General features: G+C 38.1%; 2 protein-coding genes across 2 annotated transcripts; both read left to right on the top strand.

Annotated features, from left to right (window-relative positions):
• The first annotated feature begins 3055 nt into the window (after positions 1-3055).
• LOC137394209 (E3 SUMO-protein ligase KIAA1586-like) lies at positions 3056-6778 on the top strand. Its single transcript, XM_068080930.1, has 7 exons — positions 3056-3092; positions 3807-3902; positions 4119-4184; positions 4295-4342; positions 4888-5830; positions 5938-6164; positions 6309-6778. The coding sequence occupies exons 1-7, from the start codon at positions 3056-3058 to the stop codon at positions 6776-6778; spliced, it is 1887 nt and encodes a 628-aa protein (XP_067937031.1).
• Positions 6779-13336: 6558 nt separating this feature from the next.
• Positions 13337-16579, top strand: LOC137394985 (uncharacterized). The gene is made up of 4 exons (XM_068081766.1): positions 13337-13470; positions 13935-14062; positions 15224-15412; positions 16058-16579. The coding sequence occupies exons 1-4, from the start codon at positions 13377-13379 to the stop codon at positions 16397-16399; spliced, it is 753 nt and encodes a 250-aa protein (XP_067937867.1). The 5' UTR covers positions 13337-13376; the 3' UTR covers positions 16400-16579.
• Positions 16580-17647: the final 1068 nt, after the last annotated feature.

Genomic DNA, 17647 nt, shown 5'->3' with positions numbered 1-17647 from the left:
AGTAATAATGGTTGCCCGACCCTCTGTGCTACAGGCATAACTTGTAGAAAGCTCACGGGCAATGATATGATACACAGCCTTCATATCAATGTGTGAATATAATTAAGCTATGATTGTATTCCAGCCAAATTTTAAAGCAAGATGAAAAGCCGCATTAATAAGGTCTCGGAATTATGAATGAGGTAGTGATTACAACTGAACTGTTATAACATGGCAGTGTCACTACTGTACAATCATGCATAATAACATTTCACAGATAATAATCTACAGCATCCCGGCTATAATAATAAAACCCAGTAGGGGTTAACAGTGAATAAACATGAAAGAGAAATTTCCTTGGATAATAAATCAGCAATCATGTTATCACCCAGGCCGTAGGCATCATTAGTACTAAAGTTGCCTGGTCTGACCCACTTTGCGTCTATTATGATTATCATTGCGTCTATTATGATTTCTTATATGTTTCTCAATGTTTGGCCTTACTAAAAATTGGCCTGACTTCACCAACAGCGGGTACCATGCCTACAGCCCTGCTATAATCATTTAATTTAAAAAAAATGATATTCTGTTTCATAGAATGCCTGCACCAACAAAACTAATTGTAAGATTTCAATCTCATTGTGTTCAACAAATTTTTTCATTTTCATTTGCTCATAAGAGAATTCAGTCCAGTGGCACTTAAAAAGTTTCATGACCTGTCCCTCTACATCAACTTGAATCATTGTTGCAAGTGAAGTGCTAAATTTGGGTACTTAGCGATACTCCAGGTCTCCAAGCAGAATGATTGCCACTCTTGTTTGTCACCATACTATCAGATAGGCCAAAATAAGTTGTCCTCACAAAAAATCTGTTATTCAGGCATGAAGTGGAGATGTGCTTGGGTGAGGGGAAAATAAATTGCTGTGATAACAAGTTTGTAACACAATAGCAACTACTGCTCAGTATTACAATGTTATGCAATGTTCAGTCTAATCATACGTGATATTAGGATTTATCTGCTCACTGATTATTTTTCACTAAAGGCAACACAGCTCTTACTTTGAATTGTGTATGACTACCATAAATAAACCCAATATAAACAAGATATCAACCATTGCATGAATGAATAGTGCAGGTTTCATAAACCTTGTCTGGGTTTTATAGCTATTGACAATTGGTTCGTAAGCAAAGACCTGGACACTCAATTATGCATTTGAATTTCCACGTTGGTGGTCAAAGGGTGTTTGAAGACCTGTTTGTATCTGTTTCCTGATTTCATTAGGAGTCACCTTTGTTATTTGTGTTGAACTCGTTTCTTAATGATAGACCAAGATACTAAAAGCTTACACTGAGATATTGATGAAACAGGCCATTCCATCAACAATCACAGAAATGAGCATTTTTGCTTTAGGTAAAACTAAGTGTTGCAGGGTCAGCGGGTCGAAAGAGCGGTAGTTTGAGACAAGACAAGTTAGAATGATTCACACCGGATGCTCACTAAGAATTATCTAATATGAAAATGAATCTCTAGGAGCATGAAATTCAAAACGCAAAAACAAGGCCTCGACCAAATCTAGGCAGGGAGTGGAGATGAGGGTTAATTAGGTTAAAAATTCAACCCCTCCCCCCCCTACTCAAGGGCCGTTATGCACCATTTTTATACTATTCAATCTCAAAAATCCTCTTTGCTAACAGGAGGATGCAGCCCAGAGCCAAAAAGCGCTTACTTACTGCAGGGTGTCCGGCGTGCTCATTGCTGGGCATTGAGCGGATGTTTTGTGCACCGGTTCACCCTAACTGTAGCTTGGCTGGGACTTGGCTACCAGACTATTTGACATTAAAATCAAAAGATTCAGAAGTATAGCTGTGTTGGGGGATCTCTGTGACATAGCCAGGGTCTGGCTCACCCACCCAAAGACCCTGGCTGACTCTGACACATAACAAAATTAGTACCGACAAGAGGTGGACCAGAGAAAGGTTGATTCATTTATTATTGGGGGATAAAATTTCATTGTGTATTAATAGTAGCAGCACCATTGTAGTACTTGCAGTAGTACTAGTAGTAATAAAAGTAGTGGTGGGGATATGCATAATCAAATTTAAGTGGGAACAACTCTTGGTCTAAACTGCTGTGGATTGTAGAATCAATATTAAATGGCAACTGTCTCAAATTTGATTCATTTCAACAATGATTTAAAACAGATTTATGAGGAAGTATGCGATTGAATTTTGATAGTCCTGGCTGTCAAAAATTAATTAGTGATCAGTATCAAATCAATCTTCAGTGTCATATGATTGATTTTTTCATTTTGCTTCACTGATTTAAGAATGATCAGTTGTGATTGAAGTTTGAGTTATCAGTTAAATGTGGGATAGACTCACTATTTACTCCAGCTCTTGACTAATTTGCCATTAATTATCATTATCAAATCATTATTCAATCAGTAAGGGTATGTGTTAAGAGTAACAGTGATTTTTAGATCATTATCAACATATTATTAAATCTTAACCCTGGCTAAATCAAATTACAATCATTTTTTTCTCTCTGTGTATATATATATCTATATAGTATATACATCAAATAATCAGTGTTCGAAATGAGGGGGGGGTACGCAGGGGTACGGCGTACCCCTAAGAAGAATTAGTGGGGGTACTCCCTGGGAGGCGTACCCCTCATATAAGGTTGCTCATATCTTATTAAATGCGATAAAATGGAATGAAGTGAAATATTCACACAACTTTTTTTCCCAAACTTATATTAGCCCGAGTTCATTACACCAAGAAACAGTGCGCGTTTTCGAGACGAGAGACCGATCTCGGAAACGAAGAAATAAAAGAGGACGATCTTTGATTTCTTCAGTTAGTTTTCCGCTATTATAGCGGAACAACTAAATTATTTTGTCAAAAGCCTGAGAAACGATCAGTTTTTTGTCAACCGACACAATCAACGGGCCCCACAATCAACTGGAATCCTCGAATAATCATTGCTTGGATTCTTTTCTTGTGTTTTTGATGGTAGTTTTGAATAAACTCTTGCTTATTTTACTAGTTTCTTCATTGTTTCTTTCAATTCATGATGAAACGGCATGGGCCAATAGATAACTTCTTCAAAGGTGAGTAAGAATTAGTGACTATCATGAGTTTAGAGTCTGTATTTAAGAAAATAGTGAGTGACTGAGCTTATCATATAATAATATTCATGATGGCTCGGGTATGAGACTGTATTGTGTCTGGGGTCTGTGTGGACTGTCCATAGGGTTTCTTGACTCACTCACATCACAATCTTGAGACTCCGTAGTTATAGAGCACCCAGGTTGTGCAGCTAGGCCCACTTTTAAGTTTTTACTGGACACAACACAGGGTCAGTGATGTCTGTCTCACCAACTACTTAAACTTGTATTGTATCTGATTTGCTCACTTCGCTGTAATACCATCAAAAAATTTTTTTGGCTCAACTTGAGTCACTAGCTTAGTACAAAGGGTCAATTATGATCATGAAAAAATTGTTGGCCAGTCACCTATTGTATGTTGCATGTCCAGACCTTTTACTATACAAATATGATTTTTATTTCATCATTGTCACAAGCTTATTTATTTAATTATTTATTATAGTAAAAAGGACCAGCAGCCCTGCTGAAGCACATGCTGGATCTAGTAATTCAAAAAGTGGTAAGTAAGTGCTATTGCTTCTGTGCAGGTTTGAGTTATCATAAGGGAACAACACAAAGTGGGTAGGCACCATGCTATGCACATACATGCACAATAGGCTTTTCAATTCTTTAGTCACAGGTTGTTACATTACCATTATTTTTAAAACCTTGTTTTAGAATCGACATACAATGCAGCGGTTGAGAGTTTAACCAGTGATGAATCCGACTCAGTTGTAACAACATCTGTTGTTAGCAACATCCCACATGTAGATGGTAGGTTGCCTGCAATGGGCACCTGGGGAATCCAAATATAAACTACGCATCACCCACCAACACAGGGAGGGGGCTGTGTTGGTGGGTGATGCGTAGTTTATATTGGGATTCCCCAGGTGCCCGTGGTGCTTGCCAACGTGATAGCGAAGTCCTTTATTGGAAAGATTACAAAGTTTTTTTAATTCAAATGTGCTATACAATGTATTCTTATTGTAGTATCTAATATGAATGATGAGGCTGAGAAGTCAGCAGAATCAAATCTCAGTGAGGCCATAGTGATTGGTGAGTCGACCAATTTAATTTTGGCTGCTTATTGGAATTTAAAACTGTAAGAACTTATACATGTTGTCACATTTTGTCCCAAACCATTCTCATTTAATTCTTTTTGTTAGATGGTGAAGAACAAAATGATGTGATCTCAAGTATCAGCAATGTGGATGGTGAGTTGCAAACACGATATCTGTGATTAGATAGAAAAATAATGCACTGCTCAAAAACAAATATAAATATTTGTTAATTTCTCTATTCAATTCAAAGGAACTTAAGATTACCTTCTCTGGTGTAAGTATATCTGAGCTAACAAATGTGTAGCTAGCAGTAATATAGCATAACCAATCTGTTTTCTCAGCTTGTAACGGTATGTGGCGTCAATGTCTTCTTTCTTCTAATACTCCTCTCCTGATATATCATTATTGGTGTGATGGGCACTTTTCTGATTTATGATTTGTACTTTCTATGGGTTATCCCCTCAATGTAGTGTGTGAAAATTCCTTCTTTAAAATCTAAACTTCACTTATTGGTAGGAATGGTGGTGGTGCAAACTGTGAGTGGCTGAATGCTAAGATTAGTTTGTTGAATATTGTAGGGTCATATGGTTTTTTTGTATTATATTTAAATTGGCCTGATGTCTGGTGAAGGAATTCAAAAACATTGCGAGATGTGAAGAGCAAGTATCCATGGATCATCGCAAAAAATAACCATGTAGGTTGCTTGTGGTGCCAGAAGGCCCCCATTCCTATGATGAACCACACTAAAGGAATGAACCCATCAGCAGAGTGGATGGAGATTAAGGTCGGCTTTGAGCCATTAGACAGTGGTGCTGCCAATTTTAAACAACAGTGCACCACTAAGTTGTCTATGCTTAGGGGTAAGATAGCCAAACATTTATTCTCGGAGGCACATAAATCATCAGAGGCAGTATTTAAAGCTAAGAAGAGCAACAGCATCACTCAGCAGATGCTGGCAAATAAATCCGCCAAACACCAGACCTCAACAAAAAAAGTAATTCATGTAGCCTATAACATTGCAAAAATGAATAGACCATACAGTGACCTGTCTGATCATATTATATGTTACCAGCAGAATGGGATTAATATGAGCGGTATCCTCGTTAGTGACAAATCATGTGCAAGTATGATTTCGAGTATTTCTTCAGATATGAGAGGGGTATTGGTTGGTCATATTATTCAGAACCAATCAAAGATTTCAGTAATGATTGATGAAAGCAGTACAGTGAGCAATGAGGAGGGACTTGTTATCCACCTCAGGGCATGTGTTGATGACATTTCCACCACTTTATTTTTAGATTTGGTACATTTGAAAACTGCTGATGCTAAATCTATTGTAGATTGCTTGATACAAACGCTTAGCAACCACGGGTTTGACCACTCATATCTGAAGCGCCACCTTATCTGCTTTGCCTCAGATGGTGCTTCAGTTATGACTGGTCCAACTTCTGGGGTTGGACGTCTACTGTTAGACCGATTCCCAGACATCATTTTATGGCATTGCTCTAACCAGAAATTAGAGCTTGCTGTTGGTGATGCAATTGAAGAGGTAGGCGGTGGTATCAGCTCATTCAAGATATTTGTCACCAGCTTGCATTCTTTATATAGCCAGTCTCCCAAGATGCAGGAGGAAGTGAAGCAGTGTGCTGAATCTTTAGACAGCCAGTTTAGGAAGATAGGCTTCTAGATACAAGGTGGTGTGCATCTTCTCTGAGGACAGCAAAAGCAATATACGTATCCTTTGAAAGTCTTGTTGCCCACTTCAAGTCCCACCCAAATGATACTAAGTTTCAAGGATTTGTTGCAACTCTAACAAGCCAAAACTTCGTCATCAATCTAGGCATTATGTTAGATGCACTGGAAGAGGTTTCTAGGCTTTCCTTACTTTTGCAGAACAGGGATGTTTCATTGGTAACTGCTAATTCTTTGATTGACCAAACAATCAAAGCAATGAGAGGATACATAGACGTGCCAGGTAAGTATCAATCTGAGGCCCTGGTGTCCTGTGAGTCTGGAGAGTTCAAGGGAGTGGTACTATCAAACAAGAGGGTTGTACTCATACATGCAAGTAGGTTTTTTCAGTCACTGACAAACTCTCTTAGTTCCCGCTTGTTTACAGTGAGCTCAAGGAAAGGTGAAAAGGCTGCCAATAGCCAAAAGCATAGTGATGAATATTTTGAGCTCCTCTCTCAAGTGTCACTCCTAGACCCATGTTTGTGGCCAGCCAATTATGAAGAGGTGCCCAGGTTTGGAGAGGTAAGTATTGAAAGTCTTTGTGATAGGTTCAGAGTTGATGTAGATGTGAAAGAACAGATCATCAATGGCTTTAGACTGTACAAGGCTATGGGAGGTAAGACCTCTAATACATCATTGAAAAATTTGCAAAACATGGTCAAGTGTATCCCAGTAAGCACAGCCGAGTGTGAACGAGGGTTTAGTCTTATGAATACCATCATCACATCTAAAAAGAATAGACTAAACATTAAACAAGTTTCAGGCCTCATGGTTGTCAATATTGTTGGTCCTCCTATTCATCTTTTCAATCCAACTGAAAAACTGGCTGAAAAGAGGTCACCATGCAGCCAGTGACACTATATCGGTGAAAAAGAAAAAGCCAGAAGGTAGTGACAACTACTATGCACATGCTTATGCTTTGTTATAGGTGATAGCTTGCTTTGTAAGCTAGTGGGTTCCTTAAATAGATGATAGCTCACTGTAGGGTTGTCATTTTCATTACATGGATAGTAGGTTGCAATCTTGTACTGCTTTCATTCAATAGATGATAGCTTGCTATGGGGTAGCTCACAGTATACCTTCCTCACCATTCTTGCTCCGACTGTTTATTATTTCAGGTAAGTTTACCATATCAATCCCATATCAATCCCATTCTGCTGTTTTGACCTTGTTTTGCATTATTTGTCAGCATGTGAATGTTGATGGTCATACGATACTCTGTTCATGTATTAAAACATGTCTTGTTGTTGTTGTTTTTTCATCCAGGTTATGTATGTAAAATAAACATTTTTAATACACGCATGCTGTGGTAAGTTATGTTTTAAGTTATGGAAAACAACATCATCATTTAGGGGCATTCATGCTAAAAAGATTTTCCGGGGGGGTACCCCGGACCCCCTCTACCGAGAGGGCGCATCGCCCCTCTTGGACTCACCCCGCGAGCAGGGCTGTTAGTCCTGGACACCACCGTCTTAGCATGACAGAGTACCCCCAAAAATCTCTCTCCACTTCAGACACTGCAAATAATATATATAATTTAAATTTTCATTATCAATCCATGATTTGAAAACCAACAAAAGCCTATTGCCGATAATGCATGCCAATCCATCGTGGCTGTACTACTACTTGGCGCTTGAGATATTTCTGAATAGTTGTGATCGTTCATGATAGTTTTGGAGTTGGTAAATTAAATTGTATAATAAATAGGAGCAACTTTGCGTGTAAGTAATTTCCCAAACAGCATCATATTACGCAGGACAATCGCGCTTTTGTGCCTCCTGTCACGAGAGTTTTTGACACCTTTCTTGCCTCTCGCTAACGAACGGCTCAACTGGCATAGAAAAAACTAGGGACGCTAATATAGCACAACCGTCTTCGAACATGTCGTAAACCAGAATTTCTTACGATAACTTCATTGGCGCTTACTACCTGTCTCAAGAATCCGCTTGAAGTTGCTATCGAAACGCAGCTACTTTGCAATTACTCGTGAATCTCTAATCTATGCCTCGACCTTCGTAAGTTGGTAATTCGCACAGAGCTTCCAAAGTAGCAAGTACGAAAAGCGATAAAACTTACAACAATAAATAAAACAGTTTTAATTGTATTTCTAGTCGTTCGTTGTTTGACAGACAGCACTCTTGAAACCAATATTTGAGTTGCTACGAAGCCCTACATGCAGAGACTCGTACGCCTAAATCTGAACACGTTCTCATTTGGTACCTTGCGTTTTATAATCATTTACTACTATAGGAAAGCATTTTATTAAAAAATCTTACAGTTATCTATGGGACAAAAAATGCATTGTAATAACATGCCTTTTTCAGGCCCAGTAAGCATATAACCAGCCTCTTGGTTTTCAGGTAACATGGGGATATTTAACGAATGTTTAGCTATAGAAAGCATTCATTTATTGTATAGCATGTTTTTTTTTGTAGAAGTTGGTTAGTAGTAAATTTTTAGAAGAAAGTATCACTGTATATGTAGAACGACTGCGATTGGTTGATAAACACCAGCATTAGTGAAATAGTGAACAGCTTTAGTGAACACCAGCGTTAGTGAAATTATTAGATGTTCTCAACATAGAAACCAGTGGCAAGTTTATGATATAGACTAATTAATTGCCTAAACCTAGATCATCACTTAGTCAGGACCATTACTTGGTAGCAAGCTGGCAGAGGTATTAAAGGGCGTTGGTAATTATGAGTTGGCCACCTTGCATGAAAGGGCATTGGTAGGTAGATGGATAGATTTCAAATAGGTAGATAAATCGACGATACATCAGATAGTTGGCTCCTATAGCATAGAGCATCCTCGGTTAATGATTTGGAATGATGCACAGTTGTCAAAAAAGACTCCAGCTGACATTACTGAATGATGCTGTCTTATCTAGAACCAAATATTTCCAGTAAGACATAAGGAAAGAACAAGACAATACACCATCAATGCAACTCTCCTAGCATATTTAATGGAAAAGCATTTCACGCTTACAGCACTCACAAATTCTGGACATGGGATAATCACCATTGCAGGTCAACTCGTAGATTTTGACTCACCCATTCTATAAACTACAGCTTTGAGTGCTTGGATCGAAAAAATTTTAGCTAATCACCAAAACCTGTAATTGAATCCCAGATCAAAACCATGGATTACATCTTGAAGAGTGCAATTTAAGATCTATGCCTAACTAGACTTCCTATCAACAACAGCACCCAGACAATAGCAACTTGTGTCATGTGCATTTGGTATTGCCAGACATCAAATAATAATTTATAATTAGTCATTCGATATGATGACAATTCCGCTAACATAAAACACCAAGACGTAGCCAAAAACTATCTAAAACTCCAAGACTCACAATCAAAGACCTGAGACATATAGTTTCACTCCTGGACAGCAATGCTAATGCTTAGTATAAAACTAGGAGCGTTCACTCATAATCTTCACTCTTTTAACACAGCTTCATCATGGCGGACAGACGTGTCAGCCGAACAAGCCGAAGAGTCGATACCCAAAAAAACAAAAGGGTGACTATAATTTTTAGTCTCAGACAATTACTTTTCTATTTTTATAGTTTATTGTCTAAAGGTATAATTATTGTATCTGTTTTGTTGTTCTAAAATAAACATAAGGCTTTAGGAAAACTCATTATATTGTGACGGCCGATTGCTGTGCCTAGGAACAAAAAAGAGGAGAGAAGACAACAGAGCGACTGACACCAGGGCTGAGCCTTGACTCAGCCGATGACACGGCCTTTGCTAGAACTTTTGGTTGGCCGAAGGTGGGCTACTGAAATGGCTGTGCCAATATAGCCTGATTGATATAGGGTGTACCATAAACTTACTGGGTAAGCAAATTTTTGACAAGCTCTCTCAAAGCAGGAGAGATTTACTTGAAGAGAGTGACAGTCATGGTTTTATGGCTGATAGGAACCAACTGCCATTCTACGGAGTCATACCCCTACTCATGCGGCTTCACGATGTAAAAACGGAGAAGGTCTTTATGGTGAGCCACATAAGCAGTGATGCCATCTTGGGAATGATGCACTTTTTGTTTGCCCACCAGTGTGCTATGGAGTTTCAGCAGCTTCCGTTGACTTCTAAGGATATTCACGGGTTGCTGTTGCTTAGCAAAATACAGGTGATGAAAGAAATGGTGGAGCTGGCTCAGACACAGATGGCCATTTCATGTTGAGTCGCCACCCTAAATTACTTTATGTTGGGACTGATAAAGGGCTGCCCAGAGAGTCTGCTGCTGGCTACAAGATTGAACCAGCCTGGGCCAAAGGGAAGCACAGTCACACGGTGCCTAAACCTTAGCAGCCAACCTCTACATCTTTGAGCTGTCACCATGGTTGTGACAGCTCAAAGACCATTGAGCTGTCACTTGAACACAGGTGTGGAAGACTGTCAGGTGGATAAAGAACTGTCCCTCTCTGTCTCAAGTTTTGCAACATTGAGTGCAAAAACAGCGGAGGCAGGTGTGCCAGTCTAACTGGAGGACCTGTTGTAAGCAGGCAAAAAAAATTTCACAGAGCTGGGGCAAGCCGAGCGGCTAGCAAGGTTGTTAGCACACTACCAGAGGACGTTCAGCACTGGTGAGGAAAACATGGGACAGACATATGAGATGGAGCATTCCGTTCTACTGAATGAGGGAACTCGGTTATACGTCAACCTCCACACCAGCTTGGAAAAGAGGAGGAGATCGAGGCAGAGTGACAAGTGCAAGATCTTTTCAACAAAGGGCTCATCAAGCCCACTGGAGACGCTTAGAGTTTTTAGTGGTGTTTGGGCGGTTCTTTGTTGAGTACCGTTGGCTGAATGCAGTTACTTATCAGGATGCCTATTCCCTTGTTTGGATCGACAACAGCCTTGAGACCATTTCTGACAGCTAATCATTTAGTAATTCGGACCTGGTCAGGAGCTACTGGCAGGTGTTGTTAAATGACGCAGCTATGAAAAAGTCGGCGTTTGCTCTTCACTTCAGTCTGTGAAAGTGGAAGGTTCTGCTATTTGGATTTACTCCGTGTCAGCCACTTTTCATAAGCTGATAAAGCGCATGGTGCATAGCCTGCACTGGAGGACACTGTTACTTTACCTGAAAGATATAATAGTCGTTGCACCAGATTTCGATACATACCTGCACCGACTAGAGGAGGTGTTCTAGCAGCTGAAGGGAGCTGAACTCAAACCAGCCAAGTGCGAGCTTTTTCAATCACAGGTGCTTTTTCATCAATTACCTGGACAATGTGGTCATTACTGACGGGGTGACTACTGACCCTGAGAAAACAAGGACGGTTTGAGAATCAGCGACCTCTAGGTGGCTCATGGAGCTGCAAGGCTTCCTGGGCATAGGTTTCCACAGCCGACAACATGGTTTTCACTAAAAATTTTGGTCGGCCGAAAGTTGATTAATGAATCAGCCCTGCAACTGAGAGTGAGGCTTAGCAGCAGACGAGGACTATAAAAAAGAGCCCAGACTAGCAAAGGAAAGCAGAGTGCTTGGAAGTCTCACGCTGTGCTGTTACTTATATGTTTATTGCAAATTTACCTGTACCCAAAAATATATTTTTGCAAAATATATATTCTCATAGCCTTGTACTCAAGTGGTTTGATTCTTGGGGAACAGGTAGAGGAACTCGGCCTTTTTCTTCACAATATTCTTTACCAATAGTAATTCTCATTTAGAACTGGATATACATTACTCACTCATAGAAAGGTCAAACTTAAAATCTTGGTTACCTCAATCATCAAAATAGATTGATTGTAAGAGTCAGTAATTTAAATTAGACCTTATCTAGGGGCTAGTAGCATTAGTTATTAGGCAGTGTTATTCGTGGTTAACCTGGGATAGCCAGTTCAGAAACCAAAAAAGAGAATTTAGCAAGAACTTGAAAGTCACACCTTGCCAAAACATGCATTTTGACTGAGTTTATTAAAAGCTGTCTTGCTCTTTCCACTTACGTTCATGTAGGTGTACATCTGGCAAACTTGTGGAAAATGTAGAGAATTGAACAGGTAGAAATTTACTTTTAGAGAACACTCAGTTCATTCCCAGCCACTGGGCATGGATGATGTAAAGGTGCAAATGAATGACTTACTACAGCATGAACTAGTTCAGCGTGCTAACAAGATGGCTCTGTTTGTGAACAAGAATAGGTCGCGGTGCTTTTATATTAACTACTGGCCACTCAGTCACATACCACTACACTTACTCCCTTTTCTGAGTTGCTGCCTGACAAAGACAATATGCTTCTAATTAAACCTTTTTGAAGGGTGGTGGAAGTTTCCATCTAGGTTGGACGCTCAAGAAAGGTTTGCTTTCATGTACTGTATAGGTTTTTAGTCTTAGAAGGTTCTCCCTTAAAGTGTGATCATTGTAACTACTACCTTCTAATGTGAGGCTGACAAAGACAAGACTGAATTGTGTGGCTATTGTGTAAATATAAGTATTTTCACATAAAGTCTTGAATAATTTGGATGCTTGCATGGTTTTGACAGGTACAAAATCAGTATACTAACAATATAGGTGACTATTATTAGAATATAACAAAATGTAGTTTTTCTTTTTTCTGGTATAACCAATGCCTATGTATTTACAGCTTGCCTTCATGGCTGCCCAAGGTTCCGTTGTGTTAGAAAATCATCTGAAACAGTTTGTTGAAAATAAAGTTGGAGAAGAGGTTTTCCTTGATTTTTCTATCGGATCCATTTACATCAGACCTGTGAAAAAGGGCGGCTCAACGACATTGGGAGCTTTTTGGGTTCGCGTCATTCAGGCATATTTTCCTTCACCTGAATTTACGTACACAAAGAACTATAGCAGTTCTCATGGTTCTGAGGTTCTAACGGTGAGTTTTGTTTTTGCGTGAATCATGTTTCAGTATATATATGTGAATCATGTTAGTAATATCAGTTGAATCGTATTAGTAATATCAGTTGAATTGTGTTAGTAGTATCAGTTGAATCATGTTAGAAATACCAGTTGGATCATGTTAGTAATATCAGTTGAAGCGTGTTAGTAATATCAGTTGAATCATGTTAGTAATATCAGTTGAATCATGTTAGTAATATCAGTTGAATCATGTTACTAATATAAGTTGGATCATGTTAGTAATATCAGTTGAATCATGTTAGTAATATCAGTTGAATCAAGTTAGTAATATCAGTTGAATCATGTTAGTAATATCAGTTGAATCAAGTTAGTAATATCAGTTGAATCATGTTAGTAATATCAGTTGAATCATGTTAGTAATATTAGTTGAATCATGTTAGTAATATCAGTTGAATCATGTTAGTAATATCTGTTGAATTGTGTTGATACTTAAATATGAGCTTAACCTTCCATCTAGACTGTCGCCGATGATTATGCCATAAAGATATACCTTCGGACTGGTCTAGTGGTTATTGAAGGAGATGTGGTGTATGAATGGTTCAAGGTCATATTTAGGAAGGTTATGCAGCACTACGACAATTCTACTTATTCTCTTCCCTTAGACTATCGCAATGATCAGCTCATCATTGATGCTCGGCGAGAGATACAAAAGAAAGGTAACAAGTTTTCACTTTTTTCAACTCGTGTAATGTTTGTTATTTACTGAGGCAAGAAGCTTTATGAAAACAATTTGAAGTGTATATTACTGTTTAAGTTAGCGCCTGTTTCCTATGGCATATCAACTGCTGTAAAATATACAGTAAATACTGTACAGTAATTGCAAATATAATATTCTTTTGAGTTACTGTGCTTAAGCTGTGTCTTTCAGAGCTACACGAGTTGATAGTTGGGCAAGTTTCATGTGACAGTCATCGTATATACAGTACAGTATGTAGAAAGAATCAAAATGTCGGTGTGAGCACAATAATGCACGTGGTATAAAATAACATAGAATAGATATATTATATTAATATACTGTTTTTGATGTTTGTATATATAATTGTATATCACTGCATTAGAATGTCAGGAAAGTAACCATCACTATGCATGTATTGTTAGTAAGAATCTTGTTTGTTTTTAGAAAAAAAAAATCTTTTTCTGGATTACGCTCAACCAGAAATTATTGATGAGAAATTGGCTTTTGTTTCTTCTGATGTAAAAATGACTGAGCTTGATCAAAGGTTTGCGGCAAACAAAGAGTCTGGCAAGGTTAGTAGATGAAATGTGCTACAGTTAGTAGATTACATGTATTACAGTTAGTAGATTACATGTATTACAGTTAGTAGATTACATGTATTACAGTTAGTAGATGTCATGGATTACATTTAGTAGATGGCATGTATTATAGTTAGATGAAATGTGCTACAGTTAGTAGATTACATGTATTACAGTTAGTAGATTACATGTATTACAGTTAGTAGATGTCATGGATTACATTTAGTAGATGGCATGTATTATAGTTAGATGACATGTGCTACAGTTAGTAGATTACATGTATTACAGTTAGTAGATGACATGTATTACAGTTAGTAGATTACATGTATCGCAGTTAGTAGATGTCATGTATTACAGTTAGTAAATCGCATTTATCGTACGTATTCTAATCCTATTCAGTTTCTTAGGCATTTACGTGCACAACTGTGGTTGCTTGCTGCCGAGCTCATTACTAGCAGCTAGCCTACTGATTCCATTCGCTGAATGACCATATTCTCAAAATACCACAATATAACTTACTTGATGCTATATCAACCTCACCAATTTATTTTCAGCTACCTTCTTATTCTGCCACTTATCTCAGCCATCATCAGTTTCTGTATAAGGAAACACGCTGTTAATTACTCTCTCACTGTTTTGCGCTAATTAATGTAGATCAAATCTGTGGAATAATACTTTTTTACGATTTTCCATTTTTATTAAGTTTTACATTTTTTGTCACAGAGAAAATAAAGCGGTTGTTCTTAACCTTGTTGGACGTACTGAAACTCGCCATTTTCATATGTGATTTCACCAAACCCTTCCATATTAAAAATTTTTTTTTATCACATTAAATACATAGGTATATGTTTCACTGGTGCACAAAGTGAGCTGTGCATTAATATCACTACATTTAAAGTACATGTATCAATAAAATGCATGAACTCACAATTAACTACATATCTTTTCATAAAGAGCTGACCTTGCAAATCAGTGTGACTTCTTCTGTTGCTTCTGAGTGAACACTTACATGTACATATTTCGACATTCGCCAAACCTCTGTGACTGACTCATCCAACCCCTAAGGTTCGATGGAACTCAGGTTAAGAACCGCTGCATTAAATGAATTTTCAAGTCATTAAATATTCATTTTTCTGTTTACGTCTTGCCTTACAGCTAGCCAGTGTTTCCTCTAATGCTGGGCTGACTACTTGGATGGGGCTGCAAGATGGCAACAGCCAGGTATATCTATTGTGGAAACAGCTGCTTAATAAGTGGCTGAGTACTGATGGGTGTAAAGTCTACATATGCACACGTCAAATGGATATCCAGAGATACAAGGACTTGTCCATCATGGCTTATAAGGTAAAGCTGAAGTTGATTTAGACGAAACCAGTAAACAATGTGAAGCAGCATTTTTGGAATTTTTGTAGCACTGAGTAGGATTTTTCGATATCATTTTAACAAATTTTGTTTTTATTTGCTACTATCATGCTGCTTCATAACTGAAAAGTGAATTTTAAAATTCTTAAAATACAATTACTTTTCACCTCCATGTAATTCAATTGTTTACTGTATAAATACAACTAATTGCTATTCCTTGCATTAACATCTAGAAAGAAGAATTTTTTGTAAATTTCTCAGGATTCTGTTTACTATATCATAATAGCACCCTAGCAATCCTGCGCGCCGTGAGAATCGGCATGTGTAGTTGGCAAGTTCATAATTATTTAGCATTGGAGCAAGGTGTTGGAGTGGTGCAGTTGGTAATGTGCATGGTTGCTTAACCAAGCATTTGGGTTCAATTCCTGTTTGGTGCAATCTTTTTTCCTAATTTCTAAGCATAGCTTTAGACAGATGGACCAACACAGCTTTTATCATAGTAAAGATGATGCCTGAGATTTATTGCGTTTGCCACCAAGTCATTATTGAGTTGGCAGAAATGTATGATAGAATTATTACAGACTATTTACATGGATCTGTTGTACATCATTCTGCCATTGTTCATAGAACCGGTTGCATGATGGTCTAGAAGCAATCTACACTTGTGGTCGGAGCGCAGCTGGAATGACAGCTGACAAGACTTCCCTTCTGAGAGGACACAGCGCTGAGGAACAACTATTTATCGAATACAGAATACTCAATAAAACCAAGCTGACCACAACCAAGAAAATTTCATGTAACTTTATTGCTGGCATGTACCCTAGACAGTCAGTAGAGCTTATGATTACTTCAGCAACCTTTGATGCTGAAGGATTGGACAAATCTCAAAACTTGCACACAGTTTCGGTTTCAAATATGGCTATAGAAACCTTCACGTCTGAGTTCATAGACAGGCTGTCAGCACTTTGAAGATTGCTTTAGAAATCTGTAGAAAAACAATTTGATTTTATTAACATTTGATTGTTTATGAATATTGCTAGTTTTATTAGCTTAAGTTATTGTATCACTTTATTAATATGCAATCTGCACCTTGCGTAACTGAATGAGACCCTGACAAAGATTTTACATTAAGTAGTTTTTAAAATCTTATTTTATACAATTTACAACAGACTCTGGTCAGTAGAGGAGTTCTGTACAGGAAACAATGAATTGCAGACATTTAAACCACTGTACTCACTGTTAATGATCATCAAAGATGTTGTATTAAAGTTAATTTAAAAATGCAGTTGTCATTCAAATTTTTGACGGGTCTGTAGTACCAAAATATAATAATAAAACAACAGCTTTGTAACAGTATTCGGTGTAAAATTTGTAATAGCTATCAGTGCAAAATACTAGTGAGTATAACACATTGTTATAGCCTTGAAAATACACAAAGCAGCTAAACAGATCTCCAGTACTACTTAATGAGGTGAACGAGTGCGCCAGGGCTTGCTCTCTCACTGCTGTAAACGCAATCTAAATAGCGTAGTGGTTAACATCCCAATTGGGAATTTGTTTGATTAACTTTACTAATGAAAGCTTATGCTCTATATCCTAACCATATTGTAATATTAAGCTGCCCATACAAAAGACTTGCATTCTTTTTCATTTTGCGTTTGCAAGCTGCTAGCTTATCGCTCCATAAATTTTATTTACAATCTTTCATGTACTGCAGGTAGCGGACATTAGCAGTTCATTTACGAATAAGTAAGGATTAGCAAGGATCAGTTTGCTGAAGGCTGAAGTTAGCCTCGTAAAAGACCTTACATAGACTGGGTAACTCGTTCTAGAAAGTTAAAAAGCTACCTCAGCTAATCGCTGTAGACCTCGGCTGTAACGTTATAGGAAGGAAGTTGTCTTTTCTCACATGACAGTTAAGAACAGTAAGGACAACTCCAAGCAAACCCTTTGAAGCGTTTCGGTTACCGATAGGTTCAAATTTTACTCAGTGTTGTAGGTGCTGATGAAGAATGGATAACTAAAAGACTGAAGAAATGTTTTGAAGAAGTTAAGAAAGCTGAGTACGTTTAGCAGAGAAAGCTTTGGCCCATTAGCTATAGACTGATTACTTGTGGTGTTTGTCTCGTCTTAGCCGTAACCTGGCCGTAACCAGTTCAGTACGCAAGGCATATTTTTATTTGGGCAATGCACACTGCATGCAATCAATAATGCTCT

Source organism: Watersipora subatra, chromosome 4 (genome assembly GCF_963576615.1).
Source record: "Watersipora subatra chromosome 4, tzWatSuba1.1, whole genome shotgun sequence".
In the NCBI taxonomy this organism is placed as follows: domain Eukaryota; kingdom Metazoa; phylum Bryozoa; class Gymnolaemata; order Cheilostomatida; family Watersiporidae; genus Watersipora; species Watersipora subatra.
This window is presented reverse-complemented; position numbering and strand designations above follow the sequence as displayed.